General features: G+C 30.8%; 1 protein-coding gene and 1 long non-coding RNA gene across 2 annotated transcripts; both read right to left on the bottom strand.

Moving 5' to 3' along the window:
* Positions 1–1236: 1236 nt before the first annotated feature.
* Positions 1237–7129, bottom strand: LOC132735158 (U2 small nuclear ribonucleoprotein A'-like; the record flags this gene model as incomplete). Its single annotated transcript, XM_060722075.1, is given in 3 exon segments — positions 1237–1343; positions 1659–1699; positions 6928–7129. Coding segments are annotated over 3 exon segments (230 nt in total), but the record flags the coding sequence as incomplete, so codon positions are not given.
* Positions 7130–15544: 8415 nt separating this feature from the next.
* Positions 15545–18251, bottom strand: LOC132735155 (uncharacterized). Its single transcript, XR_009626413.1, has 2 exons — positions 18083–18251; positions 15545–17548 (listed from the first exon to the last, which is right to left on the bottom strand). It is a non-coding gene; the product is annotated as an uncharacterized LOC132735155 (long non-coding RNA).

Consider the following 18251-nt stretch of genomic DNA (forward strand, 5'->3'; position numbering starts at 1 on the left):
TTTTAAAAAAGGTTTTTTCTTTTCCTATTTTAAAGCAGAACATTTGTCGCTGTCCAAACTTTAATCTAAATAAGTTTAATATAATTTGGGCCCCACTAGCATCACTTACACCGACACAGGACAGGTAGTATATTTGTTTACTTTATATATGTGTTTAATTAATGTATAACTTAATGCTGTGATTTTTGTTTAAATCATGGTTTGCTTGACTTTTGGTTTGCTCCATCTTTTAAATGTTTTTTTTTGTTCAACAAGCTAGATAAAAAACATCCACCTGACACTCTTGAACCTTTATTTTTCTTATTTTTTTTTCTTCAAACTTTTAAACATTCATATGATTTTGTTAGAACTATGCATTTAACATCTAATATTGTTAGAACCATGCAAGAATAGTGTCATTCTGCTTGAGTTCATGTAGATAATTCTAAGATTTAAATTGACCCCTTAACGCATATGTTTTTTCATATTTTAGATAACTCTTTTGTATATAAAAAAAAAATTCAATCTGGAATTACAGGCAAATCATTATAACAAGGTATATATACTATAATAATTTTAACAAAGACATTAGTCATTATTCATGACTGTTCAGAAGGCATATTATTGTTGTTGTTTTTTCCTTTCCAGTAAATGGATGTAATATTCTATCTAGCCATCTTTGTTTTCTTAGTTCTGTATAAGTAATAGATACATAACCTAATAAATGTCTTTTATAATGACTAAGAATTGTATATGATTATAATTTATTGTATGTACTTGTGAATTTGTAACAAGGTCTCAGAACATGTTAAATTTCCTATATACTCAGAAAAGGTGATATTGAATATTCAATCAAACTTAGACTTAGACTGTAACAATTTCAGAGAATAGTTTGTTTGTAAGAAAATCAATGTTCATTTTTGATTTTACGAGCTCAAAAAAAAACATTGCTATATTCATTTATAGTAAAATAGAGAATAGGTCAAATGTTAACTGTAAATTATAAAGAAGTATCCGAAAATGTCTAATGTTTGTTCATATACATTTAGAAAATACTATAATTATGTAATGTCCTTGTGAATTTATATGCATTTATATACTATTGTATGTCTTTGTGAATTTCAAGATATGTTATAATGTTTGTATGTAAAATCAGAAAATAAAGTTACAAATTAAAAAAAAAAAAAATAAAAAGATCTAGTGGCCTGATACAGGCCCACTTGCAAAACAAGGTTTGAAAATCAAAAACTATCTTACACAACTCTGTTATTATTTAATATCAGTGTCTTCAACCTTGGTAAGTATGGGAAGCCATCAATCTTCCTGATGTCATTGTCAGAAAAGTCTATTGTGTCAAACTGGTCCTGCAAAAATAATACAATATTCAAGTATTCAAGTTCCATAAATAAACAAGTCAAAGAATATCATTGCTTAAGAGAAAAGACAAAGTGGCCACTACATTCTCCAAAGAATGGACAAACTGGTCACTTCAGTTCATGCTCCAATGAAAGGACAAAGTGGTCACTATATCCTTAAAAGACAATTGTTGCATATACAGTTACTGAGTTAGTCAATCAAGAAATTCATTTTAATTTTTTTCTGAGCTATATATCTGTATATGTGATCTCTAACTTCTGTTTTGTGATGGCATATAAACATGTAAAAGACATCTCACTTACCAAAGTAGCTCCCAAATTTTCAATTACAGGAATTTTGTACCCTGAAAAAGATAACCAGACATTTCAAATTAAATGTTCATATTGATATACATCTGTTAAACAAAAAAAGAGGTTTCTGTTTATGTCATTCTTTTTTTTAGATTAATTTCTGCTAGAATTTTGTGAAATTCTTTCACAGATAAGGTGCAATTCAAGTGTTTTTTGTTTGTTTGTTTGTTAGGCATTTTTTCCATGTTTTTTTTCAATGAAAAAGGACTTCCTATACAATATTTTTTTTAACATACAAAGGATTCATGTAGTCAAATGACACAAGCAAAAACTGATTAGACTCATGAAAATTTTGGTCAAAGAGTCTTTGACTCATGAAATTCTGATCCTACTAAGAGCCCTGTAAGACATTAAAACTAGATAATTGTTTTTTAAGTTTTTTTGAATTTAAATAACCAAAATGAAAGTTGAGTTTACATGTTTGACCAAAAATTACTTTCATGTAGTAAACATTTACTGCACATGCGCTGATTTACCACTTAAGAGGCACGAATGTATAAGAAAAAGGCATACATTGTCATAGCTAAAGAAACTTCAGCGAACAGGTTTTATAGTACTATTTACTGTCGCAATGTCAAAATAAAAGCGACATTAAAAGTAATGGAAGCCAGAACTAACATTGTTATTGTTTGAGAGGGGACCAGTCTGAGAGTTTTTGTTTATGATTGAGCATGAAATTGAAAGAAAAGTTTTTAAATAAAGCTTTAAACAGGCTGGTGAAAATGCTCAATCGGGCTTAAGAGTAAGACATAAAATATCATATTTCTAGAAAAATAATTAATATATTTCTTTCTCATTTGTTTTGTTTGTTAAGCATTGATATATGATATAAATCAAAATAAAAATAATTTGGTTATCTTTCATTTTCATAGAGCTATTTCCATTTTTCCCATTTACTAGAAACAAAATATTTGAAGTTCATAAAAATTATATTGTAATGTAAAATTGAAAATAGAAATGTGTCCAACAACTTCATATGACTCTAGATAATTTGGCCAGTACCTTTATTCTATATATTTGAATTAAATATTCTGTTTCTAGCATTTATATTTTGACAATTCTTTGACACTGAACATTATACTTTGAAGTTTTCCCTGAAAACTGAATGAAATGTATGCTAACAGGTGTTGGCGCAATGAATTAGAGCATCAAGAAGTTATTTAACTTATTTTGTTTTACACAAGTTTTGCATATGTAACATACTATTAAAGGACTTCAAAAATTATGTGTTATAAAAATATGAAAAAGAGGAAATAATTCTCACAAAAGTGACAGTAGATGAATATTTTTCTTTCTGTTTATGTCAAATATTATTCTCAATAAACAAACAAAGTTTAAAAGAAATATCTTTATTTCATTTCTAGAAATATGATTTTTCATGACATAAGGCTTGATAAGCTCGATCTGGCATTTTCACCAGCCTTTTAAAGGCAAGACCGTAGAGATTTTTTAAAATTTTATGATGCTATGCATTTATGAGAAAGAACTATTAGGATTACTGGAGGTTACGTACCACGGAGGATACGTACCAGAAGGTTACGTACCATTTTTGGAGGTTACGTACCACTTATATATTTTGGAGGATACGTACCATATATATAATTTATATAAAATACAAATAATATAGAGCATAACAATTATAAAAAAAGGACCGAATTATAACTTTAATATTACTTTTTAAAAATCACATAAGAGCAATTAATATAAATGCAAACGTTTTACCGATATCTATGTATGATTATCACACATTCAGAAATGAGTAATCTAACAAATCACAAACAAATTGCAAACTATAGACATATGAGTGAATACACAGATTTATAATTGCAAGTCTCCGTTAAGTAATACTGATTTTTTAAAATGAAATTTTGCGGCGATCAACTTTTACAGTAAGCATGCATGCATAATTTCTTTCTTAATAAGAAAACTTATTAATATTTAATTTCAGGTTGTTGACAACTCGCAATAAGAAGTAGACCACTTTTAAGTTCCAGCAATGTTACACGGCACTACGAGTGCTGTAGCTGACATGATGGAAGTCGAGCAACGGCTGGCACATATTTTTAAAAATACTTGTTAATTGTGTACATGTATTGTTGTTTCATTTCAGAGCGTGTAACATAATTATTGTTATTTTCATTTTATGCACGGTTCAGTTAACGTGTAAATGAAACTTAATGTAATGAATAAATGATAAAATATGTAACACGTGTTTAGTTTTTTTTATTCAAGGTAAGTAATTTTGTCCGGTATATTAACATGCATATTATTATTGCTTTTGATTATTTTGTTTATTCAGTTAATTTCAGTTAAATGCGTATAAATAAAAAATAATACTATAAATGAAAAAAAAATGTTTGTTTTTTTATATATTAGCTGTGGTTTGTTTCATTGTACTGTTCATTTCAGTTTAGTGCGTGTAATTATATTAGTGTTATTAATTATTTTAAGTTTGGTGTTGTAAATAAAACTTGTTATTATCGTTATTTGCGGTTTGTTGTTTATTCTTATATATTCATACATATTTAATCTCATTACAAAATACAATTAATGCGCGAATTTGAACAATAAACGTGATATAGTTTCACACCTTATCCCTTATTATCACTTTATTATATATTTCTATAGTGGTACGTAACCTCCAAAAATGGTACATTAATGCAGTGGTACGTAACCTCCATGGTACGTAACCTCCAAATTCCACTATTAGACGTCAGGCTTGACCGACATAAACTATAAGTTAACCATCCTGTAACGTCTGATAAACTGGACTTTAAGTTGGACCACTCAGTACTAGTCAGTAGCATCTGATCTCTCATCTACATCTACATCATACTGCTTAACAATCAATTATGATTATGACTAGCAGGCGCGTTGTCAGGGAACTGTTAATAAAAGAATTTATTTATGTGCAAATTAAAAAGTTAAAAGAATAAAAGTTCTACAAGACTATTAATTTAAAAACATAGTGTGCAGTTTAGAATTTATAGAATGGGTCAAGCCTCTCAGTAAAGATGTTTAAACTGGGGCTAGACTGAACTGTTAGGGGAAGGCTATTCCAAAGACGTATGCTCCTAGGAAAGAAAGAATTTTGATGAAATTGTGTCCTCGAGTAGGGTATCAGGTAGTTCAGATTTCTTGTTTGAGTAAGGTGTTGGTGGTCTACAAAAACAATGTTGTTTTGGATTTTATACAAGTAGGTTACAGCACTGATGTTTCGACGCTGTTCAAGGGTTTGCCAATTAAGATCATTTATCATTTTTTGAGACACTACTTGTATAGTCATAATCATTAAAAATGTATCTAGCAGCTGATTTTTGGACTTGCTCTTTCTTATAAAATTAAGTATTTCTGCCAAGGATGCCAAACTATGGAGCAATATTCAACCTGAGGTCTAACATAGGTCTTATATGCAGTTTCTTTTATCTTTTTATTTGGAGTTTTTACATTTCTTCTAATGAATCTGAGGGAGTTATTAGCTTTAGATGTGATGTTGTTTTATATGTTTGGTCCATGAAAGGTCTTGACTAATAGAGACTCCTAGGTATTTCGCTTCTTGAGTTGAGTTTAGTTGGATGTTATGGAGGGTATAAGGAAATATTACAGGGTTTCTTTTTCTTGTTATCCTGAGAACTTCACATTTGTCAGGGTTGAATTCCATGGACCAGTCTTTTTCCCATTTTTCTAAAGCATGAAGGTCATCTTGGAGGGTTTGGGCATCTTGTTTGGATCTGATGGTTAGGTAGACAACAGTATCATCTGCAAAGAGTCTAACCTTACCTTTGACACTATCTGGGAGGTCATCTATGTAAGAAAGGAAAAGACAGGGACCTAATACCGAGCCTTGGGGGACACCTGAGAGAACTGGTAGAATTCCTGATTTTTGACCTTCAACTACAACTTGCTGGGAGCGTGACTTAAGGAAGGAATGGACCCAATTTGTAACCTCATAACTTATACCCAATCTTTCTAGTTTACTCACAAGTTTGTGATGGTCCACCTTATCAAATGCCTTACTGAAATCCATGACTATGACATCAGTTTGTTGACCACTTTCAAGATTGTCATGCATGAATTTCCTTGGAGAAGCTTACTAGTTGGGACTCACAACTACGTTTTGACCTTAAGCCATGTTGATAGGGGCTAATTAAGGACTTTGTGTTTATCATGAAAAGACATTATATTGGACACTAATTTAGTTGTTTTCCATCAATTAGACTTAATGCATGTGAGGGAGATAGGTCTGTATAATTTCTGGGTTTGCATTTTGGGCCTTTTCGTAAACTGGGGCAGTCTTCTGGGTTTTTAGAGATCTGGAAGATGTGGGTCAGTATGGGAGTCACCTCTCGATAGAGCAGTTTAAGTAACCATGGGGATATTTGGTCAGGACCAGAAGCTTTATTTGGGTTTAGGTCTTTTAAAAGTTTCTTCACACCATCTTCCGATATAGATACTTCTGGCATAGATGGGTGGTGTTTTGGAATAAGCTTCTGTTTGCAAGCCTGGGATAAGCTAAGGGGCTGAGGCCGAGAGAAGACAGACTCAAACTGGGAGTTAAGGATATCTGCTTTTGCGACTGGATCAGTAAATGTTTGACCTTCTGATTTGAGGGGTGCCACACCACAGCTTTCAGTTTTATTACTTTTAACATATTGGTATAATTTTTTATTTTTCACATTTTGGGAGTCTTGGCTAAAAATGACAGAGTCTAGATATTGCCAGTATGCTTTCCTAGTTTCTCTTTGGATTTCACTTTTAAGTACTTTGAGCTTTTTGACCAAATCATTTGATGGGGACTCTGACCTTTTAATGTTTGAATAAGTTCTATCACGTTTCCTAATTTTTCGAATAATGGACTTGTTTAACCATGGTAGATCTCGACGTGTTTTAGTGACTTTAGTTGGTATGTGAATAGAACAAAGGTGGTTTAGTTCGTCCTTGAAGGAAATCCAGGCTTTGTTGGGATCAGTGTGGTGTGTTTCACTATAGACCTTGGCATATTTACTTACGTCATTTTTTAAACAATTCCAGTTTGCCTTATTATAACTGATAAGATTTAACTGATCTATAGTAATTCAGTAGTTTGTTAATGTGATGTTTTGTTGAGTTCCATGGCTGACAAAATTCGTTTAAAGAATAAAAGTTAAGACAAACATAAGCTGATTAAACAATTAATTTCCCCACCCACAAAAAATAATAGAAACACGTATTGTCAACGTACCCCTAAGGTCTAACTCTCGATCACGTAAAGGATTTGTGTATTGGGCGGACTGTTCAATAAGTTCTGCTGTGAGTTTCACCATTTTGTTGAAAAGAAATCAAATATAAAAGTAAACATTTAATGAGTATTTTTGATTTTTCGGCAACACGAGTTTTCTATTCTGCGCATGTCTGTTGGAATATACTAATCGCCCGTCCGCCGTTCTCCGGTCGACTGGCAAAACTGGAGGTAATAGGACATTTCGGACCATGGACATTTCGGACCAGACACTTCGGACCAGATTTCGGGACACTTCGGACCAGATTTTGGGACATTTCGGACCAGATATTTGGACGTTTCGGACCATGTGTTGGACATTTCGGACCATGTGTTGGACATTTCGGACCATTATTTGGACATTTCGGACCAGATTAAATATTAGTTTTTGATATATTAGACATCAATTATTCGATAAACTAAAGAAACTTTATATATATATTGACACAATGGGACGATTTTACACCTATCCCGATTTAGATTTGTATATTTTGCACTATAAATGAAGAAAATTAAAAAACAAACAAGCAATGTTTTAATGACACACGTTTGCAAACAATTTATTTTAAAATATTTACAAAAAAGACATGGCGAAATAGATTATTTACAACATATTCTTATAAAACAAATACATTATTGACAAACACATACATACCGTTGAATGTATACACTTAGATAATTATTGATCACAAAACACATGTACAAAATATTTGAATGTCAAATAAGATATTTATAAATAATTCACATTAATATAATCACATACATTTATGATACAAACACAGTTTAACAACATACGACCACACACAACATAACCTCTGCTTGAAAACATGAAGTATATACAAAAAGACATGAAGAAGAATATTATTGGCAAACTATTCTAATAAAACAAATCATACATTATCTTACAAACAAATAAATACATGAATGCATACATTTAGATAAATATTGACCTTTATTGACCTTTACAAAACACAGGTACAAAACATTTGAATGTTGTTAATTGTTAATTAAAACTGTATTTTAATCGCATTCCAATCTAATCCAATCAATTTAAATATTTGTTGTAAAATAAGGTGAAAATTACATACATACTTCTTTAATTGAGTGAATCGTAACTTTAACGAGTTCTATTCAGCAATTAAAACGTGTGAAAAACTGCATTGACAAGGATGTCGTTGTTCTTTAATACCTTCTAGATCACGATTTAATTTGGATAAAGTTGACTTTAAATATGTAAATTCAGCGTATATCCTACGCTTACCAATATAGATCTAAAGGTATTTTATTATTGTTTTAATTTTTTTTCAATATTAAAAAATGTCAGCATATAGAAATACATAAATGAATTACGATAGAAGTATTTGCATGGATAGACAAAACAATGGTAATATAAGCTTATCAGAAAATGTTAAAATCGCGTCGGACAGGTCTTTACTGCATGCATTTTGAATATCATAAAATATAAAAATGTCAAATATTGTAAATACATCCTGAAATAACAAATAATTTTATATAAAAAGAATATATGTTCTGGTCCGAAGTGTCCCCATCATGGTCCGAAATGACCATCGCATGGTCCGATATGTCCCAAAATCTGGTCCGAAATGACCCAAAAATCTGGTCCGAAATGTCTGGTCCGAAACGTCCGTGGTCCGAAATGTCCGTAATTCAAACTGCCGACTGAATTTTCGTACTCTTTATCCTATAGTAAATCCATCACATCTAAGACTAAATTCTGATAGGCATTTGGTGGCTGTATCATTCAACAACAATACTATCCAACTAAATTTAGCACCAAAAAATAATACATTAGCCCTTGGACTTTTCTGCAGCTTTTAATATGTGTAAGCACTATAAAATAAACCATGCAAATAACAACTGGGGTGTAGCCTATTCTGACCAAGAAAAAAGAATCCTCAAAGATACACAAAAACTACGGAAGAGCATAAGTGCCAGGTGTGTGTATTTATGAACTCGAAATTTCGAGTTACTAACTCGAAATTTCGGCTTACTACGGTAACTCTAATTTTCGAGTTAATTAACTCGAAATTTCGACTTACTAACCGAAATTTCGACTTATTAACTCGAAATTTCGACTTACTTATTTGAAATTTCGACTAATTGACCGAAATTTCGACTTAAATATCACGACTTACATTGGTTGCCGGGGCAAGCAAGGATTGAATTCAAGATACTTTCTTTCATATGTAGCTTTTGCACATTGACAGAGCACCTATGTATTTAACAGAACAATTAATAGGATCAAATTGTCCACACAGACAGAAAATATCCTTCCCATTTTCTGTGATTACTTTTTTGTTTGGGGAGGGTGGGGGAGATAAAATCATACTTTCCACATTTCCATGTTAACCGAATGTTTTCTTGTGTTTAAAGCACACATACAACCATCATGTGGAGATACGTACAAGTCCAAAACCCACCCTATTGTAAACTGTGCAATATTCACGTGTTAATTAAGTTTTAAGCCAGTTAGTCTTCACGTTTCTTATACTAATAATATTTTTGTAACATTTTTTAAAAGATGTTTGTCAATATTCGTATTCATTTATTTACTCAAACTTTGATTCATATTGTGTTGATAAAAATTTATAAAAGTGGAACTTGTTGTTATGTAATATTAGGAATAATATTGAAGCATCCGATTTTAAAAGAAACATAGTCGGCCAAACAAGTTTGACATAGGCATCAGAACGCCCTATTTTGGCCACTCCGCGGTACTTTCCTCAGATGTACGTGAAGTATAGGATTGTTTTATTCACAGGGATGAGAAGAATATGATTATTGAAAAGATATGTTCGAACAGTTGGGTTACAATACAACGACTGAAGAACGCCTGAAAGTACAAATTAAAGGAAGCATTGTGTTTTTGAGGCGGACGTGTACATGCCATTGTCAAAGGTTAACTTTAATAGTTTGCCCAGGCACCCGGTTCTCCATCTCTCATCGTTCAATCGCACTCCCTCCTATATTTTCATATTATCTTAACTCTTGGTAACTCATAACTTTGGCATTCTAGTAATGTAACTTAGTCGAAATTCCGAGTTAATAAGTCGAAATTTCGAGTTACTAAGTCGAAATTTCGAGTTACTAAGCCGAAAATTCGAGTTACTAAGCCGAAAATTCTAGTTACTTAGTCGAAATTTCGAGATTAGTAAATCGAAATTTCGAGTTAGTATGTCGAAATTTCGAGATAATGTAACTCAAAATGTCGAGATAAGTTACTTGAAATTTCGAGTTTGTAACTCGAAATTTCGGGTTAATAAAAAAACACACACCTGGCACCAATGCTCTTCCGTAAAAAACAACCTTTAAAGTGTACTCAGAAATGAAACTTCATGTACACATTTACAAAAAATATACTTAAAATTAAATCAGTCTTACCAAGGATGACTTCAAAATTTAAAATAACTACTTTCTAAACTACAACGGGTTGTGCCTTATTCCGTGTCGGGGTGACACCTAAATAGACCGGTGCTCCTTGCCGGTAGTCCTACATGTGTTGCTGGGTCGTGTGGAAGTAGCATTCATTAAACGCCGCCCTTCCTTGTTGATCTTGTTTTTCATATTTTGTAAACATGATTGAATGCAATCTCTAGTTTGAATGGTTATATTTAAAGCTTATTCACTTCTTGGGGAATGATTAAGGGAAAATCCTGATCAGAGACATAGAAAACGTCTCTGTCCTGATGTACTACCCGACATTAGACTGAAGGTGTTAAAGTGGACAATTAAAAAAAGTGTCACAGGTTTCTGAAAAAAGTAAACGACTAGCATCTTATATTTCGGGCCTCATTTGCCTTTGATAGTGTTGATGTTTAAAGTTTAAAGATAATAATTAAGCGTCACATGTGTCTGATTTACCATAATTATTAGTCTACAGTAGAGTATCTGATTAGGTGAATGGTCACTTTATTCAGTGTACTCAATAATATTGAATTGGTTCACTCATATTTATTTAAGCTCCATTGCAAAAGTTCTTGCAACTTATATTAATCACTTTCCTGACACTATATATAATTAACCAGTACTGGTGTCATATATGAAGAAACATGGTCGTGACCCGAGTAAGGCTCGAACCCATGATCTCTGGATTGAGAAGTAGACACCTTAACCACTAGGCCACTGCTCTCATTGAATAAACTAATTTTAGAAAAAAATAGGATGTTTTGTCAATAGTCTATTGACAGGGGCGTAACGAGGCGTTTCCTGTACACCCGTGCGTACAAACAAATTCTATGTATTCTTAATAAACATCTGCGCTAAAATTTCTATACATTAATAAAATCAGAGGGGACCGTGTGATAAGCTAGGGCATTCTTATAGGCCTACTGACTCTTTAGGCTTCATCAAATTCATTAATTTGAATTCATGAAACATTCCAATCTGATTAAAATTAGCTCTAAATAACGCTCCGCTTTTAGATCTAACCGTGACCAAATACGAAGTCATTTTATTCTGCTGTCTTTTCACACAGCCAATCATCGACGAGCTGTCATAATTTTGAAAGTGATGTGATTTCTATTTTTAACCCTGGGGAAACAAATACTGTGTAGGTAATTTTCACGATTTCGGAAACAAACATGGCGTTGTCCATATAGCCGGCAGGTAAACTGGCAAAATACGAATACGAATACGAAAATTTTATTCAGCATTAAACATGTTACAATGTTTATAGCCTATACAAATTCTATTGTACAGTGTGAACAAAAAACATAGAAGAAAGAAAAGCAAACAAAATGCATTTTTTACATAATAAATTATACAGTTATCAGAAGAGATTGTTTAATGAAACATTATTCTGAAAAAAAGTATCATGATTATGTAATGTCGAATAAACATGTAAATGTATCATTACATATATATAACCCTATTGAAATATTAACAATATTTACGTGATTCTAATGAAAAAATTTTTACACAATTCTTCTTTTATTTGCAAAGTAGACAAATTTAGCTAAATTCAATAAATCTTTTGTAGAGTTTGTTGACATGAGAGCCCTAAATTTATTCAAAGTCGGCCACTGGCAGTAATAGCGTTTAAAATATTTATTTCTCAAATCTCTAAAATGTGGACAGACCATCAAAAAATGGTACAATCTTGCTCATAAAAAATTGACTCTATTATTTCATGTTAAATTGTTTAAAATTACTTCAAACATTTTTTTACAATAAAAATCAACAATTTGTTTAACTTCCACGGATAACGGTATTTTGATACTTCGAGATCTTCTAATGCCTATGCAAGAACCGGTTTGATTGCATGCTTGGGAAATCCGAATTATCAAGAAGGCGAAACATATACGGTCGTCATCAGATCTACATAAAAGTAATAATTAGACCTGAACTGTAGCATTCAATCATCGAATGAGCTAGTGAAATATACTGAAAACATTATAAGTTACCTTTATAGATAGTGTTAAGAACTATCGTTATGACTGTTTACGATAAATTTAGATTTTGAAAGCATCTGTAGTTATGCACTGATCTACTATCGCGTATAAAGTATACAAGTATATTAAATATGCTATCCCTCCGAAAAGCTTATGGCGCCTGGGGTATTTTCCGAGTACTGACGGCGTTTTTTTACGCGCCGTACGTGCTTCTTATTCGGCGAAGGTCACCCGAAGAAATGTTTCTGTCCAAACCTTTTACCTTTATCCCCGTATCGAACTTTTTAGTTCTTATCATTTCACTTATTACATATCTCTTTCCTCCTTTTGCCACCCTCGTGTCTTTAAGTTCGGTGCCCTCTGGGTGCGGGCTGTTGTGTCGGGGCTGCGTTAGAATGAACGTCGTCTTGTCATGTTTATCTTTGTTCTAATCTTTTGACCAGGAAACAAGAAACAGATTGTTTTTTTTTTCGAAAGTAGAAAGTAATAATTATTGCATTTGCAGATAATTACTTGGCCGTGCTGAAAAATCAGAAAAGAGACTCATAGTGCTCTATTTCATGTCAGTTCTATGCACTTATTTGACATAATCCCCAGATTCTTGTATTAATTGTTGCATTGCGATGAGTCATAAAAAATCCCATTCGCTGTTTGTAATTTCCTTAGTAAGCTAGACTCTGTGCCAAAGCTTGAGGAATCGTTTCACCCTTATAACAGAGCTTCTCCAAATAAAATTTTTAAAAAAGGGTTTTCAGAGGATTTTTTTATTACATATTTTCCAAAAATGGTTGTTTTTTGTCTTCCTATTTACAAGCCCTGCACCCGTGTATTTAAAAAAGGGCTTTAAAAAAAAGAACGTATTTCCCCCTTTTTTGGGCCCAAATTTAAAAATTATGTGTATTTTGGGAAAATTTTGGGAAACTAAAAAGCTAGGAAACAGGGAATTTTAAAAGAAACGGAAGACTTTTTTAAAAGATATTTTAAATATATAAATAAATAAAAACTCAATTGGTTTTTTTTTTTAAAAAAAATTTCACTGGGCCCCGGTTTTTTTTAAAAAACTTATTTGATAATTTTTAAAATTTTTTATCTTTTTTTACTTTTTATCATTTGGGATAAAAAAATCTTTTTTAAAAATAAAAAAAATTATTAAAAAAATATCTTTTTAAAGATTTAAAAGCGTTGTAAAAGGGGAAAATTTTACCAAATTTATTAAAAATTTTTAAAAAATTTAAGTTTGGGTTTTTCCAGAAGCCTTTTTCCCTTTAACCAAAAAATTGGTTTAAATTTTTTTTATTTTTTAATTTGGGAAAAGGGTTTTAATTTAAAAGGGGGCTTGTAGAAACCAAAGGTCAAATTTAAAAAAAATTTCTGGTTCCCAGCAAATTTAATTTCAATTTTAAATTTGGAGATTTTAGTTAAAATTTTAATATTTTCATTTTGAAAAAAATCTGCCATTTTTTTTTTTTTTGTATGATCAAAATTTTTGTAAGAAAAAAAGAAAAATTTTACTTTGTTTATTTGAACAGATAAAACTCTGACAAACGTGTTTAAATCTTTTTTTAAACCCCAAATTGAGATTTTTAAACCGTACACACAGAAAAATTAAATTTTAAAACCTTACAAAAAAAACAAAAAATTTTTTTAAACCCTTTAAATTTTAAAAGCCCCTTTTTTTAAACCCCTTTTCCAAATCATCCCTTTTTAAAGGAAAAAAAAAAGGCAAAAAATCTAAGGGCAAAAAGCCCTTTTTTAAATATAATTTGTTGTTTTAAAACCTTTTTCTTTGAAATGGTTATTTTTGACAAAAATGCCCAAAACCCTTTTTTTTACTTTTGTTTAAAAAGGATTTTTTTAAAACCCTTTTTTCAAATTTCCCTCGATTTTTTTTTTAAGAGACAGGGGGCAATGTTTTTCTTTTTTAAAAATTTAAAACAGTTTAAATTTAAAAATAAAAACATACATTTTCAAAGTTCCTGAAAGGGGGGAATTTTAAGATTGAGTCCGGGTGTTTTTTGGGCCAAAAAAAATTTTCTTTAAAAGATTTTTATTAGGTTAAAAAAAAATGACTTTTTGCAACAAAAGGGCCCTTAAACAAACCTTTTCCAAAACCCAAAAAACAACCCAAAGTTTTCCCGGGAATCAGTTTCGTATTGATTTTGCTCCTTTTACACTTTAAAAAAACTAGGGGCCCCCATGTTGTTTAATTTTTAAATTAAAGGTATTTTTTTTTAGGGTTATTATGGTAAAACAGTTTAGTTCTTTCGAAATATTTTTTAATATTGGTGATTCTTATGGGTTTTTTGATTTAATTTTTTGGCTTTTTTTCTCTTTTTTTTGTTTTAAATGAACCCAAAATTCTTTAGTTAAAACACTATGAGTAAACACAAGGGCCCAAATAAGTAAACCTTTTTTTTGAGAAATAAAAAGCATCATAATTTTCTTCTCGGGCCCCTTAAAAGTCCCATTTTCCCCCAATTTCCCGATGACAAAGGCCCTTTAGGACAAAGAAACCCGAGAATAAGCATTGGGATTTTAATGGAAAAATTTTTTATAGTTATTTTCGAACCCAATGCTAATGCTTTTTAAAATACGTTTTCAGTGAAATCACTTTTTGAAAGAATAGATCGGTTTTTTTTCTTTTTTTGTTAATCGGATTATTTTTAAAAGAGGTTAAATTTCTTTTTTGTTTTTTTTTGAATTTTTTGTTTTTTTCAGGGGGAAAAAAAAATTTTTTTTCACGCAAGGGAATTAAAAAGTTAAAAAAAAATACTTTTTTTAAAAAGTAATATTTTGGGAAATTTTTAAAATTTATTAAAATTTTTTGCCTTTTCCCGTAAAAATTAATAGTAAAATTTTACTTTTTTCCAAAAAATTGCATTTAATTTTCTTGAAATAAACCAAAATTTTTTCCCAAATTTACAGCCCTTTTTTGTTTTGTTGAACCCCAAAAAAACTTTACCCAAACCGACTTTGGGTCCACAAATTTCCCTTAAATTAAATTTCTTTTAAAATTTAAAATTTTAACTAATACCCTTAAAAGTCTCTTTAAACCTTTTTGTACTCAAATTTAAAAGGGTTTTTTTGAAACAAATTTTTTGGGGGTTTTTTAAAGTATTTTGCAGTGTATAGATAACTCGATTAATCGATTTGTTTGTAGAAAAAAAATATACGAATACGAAAGGTTTATTTGCATAACGGAAAAATATAATGCTCATAACAAGTATAAAGTGTATTATATACAATGTTTGGAGATCAAAACATGGATTTTACAGCAAACATAAGATGATACACAATAATAATAATAACAATAATAATAATAATAATAATAATATACATTTACTGATTCCATAGGACTTTGAATAATTCTAAACAAATGTGCCAGATTAAGCTCCATTGAAACTACCTTTTCACTTTATAAGCAAACATCTTGCCGAATAACAAACAATTTTCATGCATTTCAGGAAATACTTTGAAAAGCTTTGAAACACATATTTTGCAAAATCATTGAACACGTACAGGGTTTGTAATGTACTAAAGCATATTGTGTGTGCTTGTGTGCGTGCGTTTGTGTTGGTGGATGGAAAGTCCTCGCCACCGGAATGTACCGTATAGACGAGCATACACTTTTCGGGATCTTGATTTATATCCCTGTGTTAATATGTTTACCATAACTCATATCAAAATTGCTTCTATATTTAGGAACACTAAGTGATATGAGAAAAAGGTGGGATTACTGCTACACTAAGTCGAAAGCTTGTTTAAGAGACGAACATTTCTACTGTTTAAAAGGGCAAAACATTTACAACTCCAGTGTCTAATATAAAGAGCAAGACTTACCACTAACAAAAAAGTCGTGGTGGGCCGATAAAATTTCCGTTAAAGAAAGAGTAAGTTTACACTTCAATTTTATCACGATTTAGATCACGTCACGAAGTACTTAAAGCATTTTTTTAAAGCAACGCCTCCAGATTCGTTTTTTTTTCATGAAATATTAGAAATTGTCTAAAAGTGTTAAAGCTGGAATTTGATAATGGCTATCGACGAAAATATAATTAATGTGTAGAAGTTTGTTAGTTCAGCTTTTGTTCAGTAATATAAGTGATAGAAATGTCACCATAGTAACTTCAGTTTAACTTCACATCGGGCTGGGAACCTTTATACACTCCTTAAGGTCTATTATGTGTCGGAAATGCTTTTATTATTATTTGTATCCTGGTACAATCTTCAAAATGTTAGTCAGTGACTAATTTTCTGAGGGATCCTTTGATTCTGAATTAGTAAAAGTATAGCAATTAGTAATTAAAAGATATAAGTGATTTTGTATTGAAGTAAAAATACTAATTTGTTTACATTTTGCTACTTTTTAAACAAATTAATTCATATTCAGTGCTAATTTTCACAGGTGATATGCATCTAAAGTGCTCTAGAACCATTATTTAAACGTTAAAAACTCATGTTGGCCTTTTCTTAAGAACAAAAAAACAACAACTTTGTTTCTATGGTATAATGTGCCTTTAAATTTACAATATTCATATACATGTACACTATTCATGTACATGTATTTGATGTATTCAATTGACACTTGATCCGCCTCATTATATACATCAACAGGAAATCCACCAAAGTTTAAAAAGAACTTCTTTACTGAATACAATACTACTTATTGTTTCAATAGGACACTTAAATATATCTGATCAGCGAGAAACAACAATGTTAAATGACCTTACTTAGTGGTAAATAAATCTTCCTAGCGATTATCTGTACTTGTACAGAAGAAAATACAACTTTATTATACAAATACCAATATTGCAAATTATTATTACAAGCGTATTTATAAGATTTGTACACTTTTACTTGAATTTCTTATTTAATTGTTACATGTATGTTTTCTCGGGTATTTAGAATAATATCTTTGAAACTCTTCATCTTTCTATATTTTAAAAGTTTACAATACTATAGAACATTTAAAAACCACTGAACTGTATCATTATTAATTGACAAATCTACATTAACATGATACTCCGACATCTTCATCATGTTTACAGTTACTTTTTCCCCAGCCGTTATGCTTGCAAAACAACAAATTGCTCTCATAACCTGTACAGAAGACGTCGTCGAGGAAAATTGGATCTTTTCCTGCTGGTACACTAACGTTGGAACTAGCAGATGTTCTAGAACGTGAAAACAATATAGTTTAAAGATCCTGTAACACAATTTTGTTTTGGTTTTATATCATAAATATGATATTCAAATTAAGATTAATCAATATTGTTAGTTTGAAAAAGCATTATTTATAAAGATATTACCGAATTTAACATTTCATGTAAATAAAGGGAGGTAATTAGAAATTTATTTTTCTATAAAGTCTAAGTCAAATTTTCAATAGGAAATGAATGCATATATTTTAATGATTACATATGCTGTGCACAAATATTTGCAGTACATATTTTACATATTCTTCGATGTTTGAAAATTGTTATATATATATATATATATATAATTTCACTTAAGTGTGGTAACAACCTCAAATTACAACATACAGGATCTAATGAGGTTTTAATTGAGTGATATTATCCTGGAGAAGATGCTGATTATTATTTTATCAGCTCTATTATTTACATGTATGTCAGGATATCTGACGTCCTAATTTTGTTTTAAAGATTTTGTTAAAAGGCAGACTATTACAAACAAGTTTGAATACATACGTTGGGTAATTTAGCATTTTACAAACAACTGTGGCTGCAGAATCAGTAAATAAGTCGTTACACACTGTGCCCCATGTATGTCCATCTAAAGAAACTTCTACTCTACCACTACGACGGGCATTGCCATCAACAAGTCGAATCTTTAGTTCTTTAAATGAAAAAAAAATAA

The sequence above is a fragment of the Ruditapes philippinarum genome, unplaced genomic scaffold (genome assembly GCF_026571515.1).
Source record: "Ruditapes philippinarum isolate M1 unplaced genomic scaffold, ASM2657151v2 ctg9193_1_1_1_1, whole genome shotgun sequence".
Classification (NCBI taxonomy): Eukaryota; Metazoa; Mollusca; class Bivalvia; order Venerida; family Veneridae; genus Ruditapes; species Ruditapes philippinarum.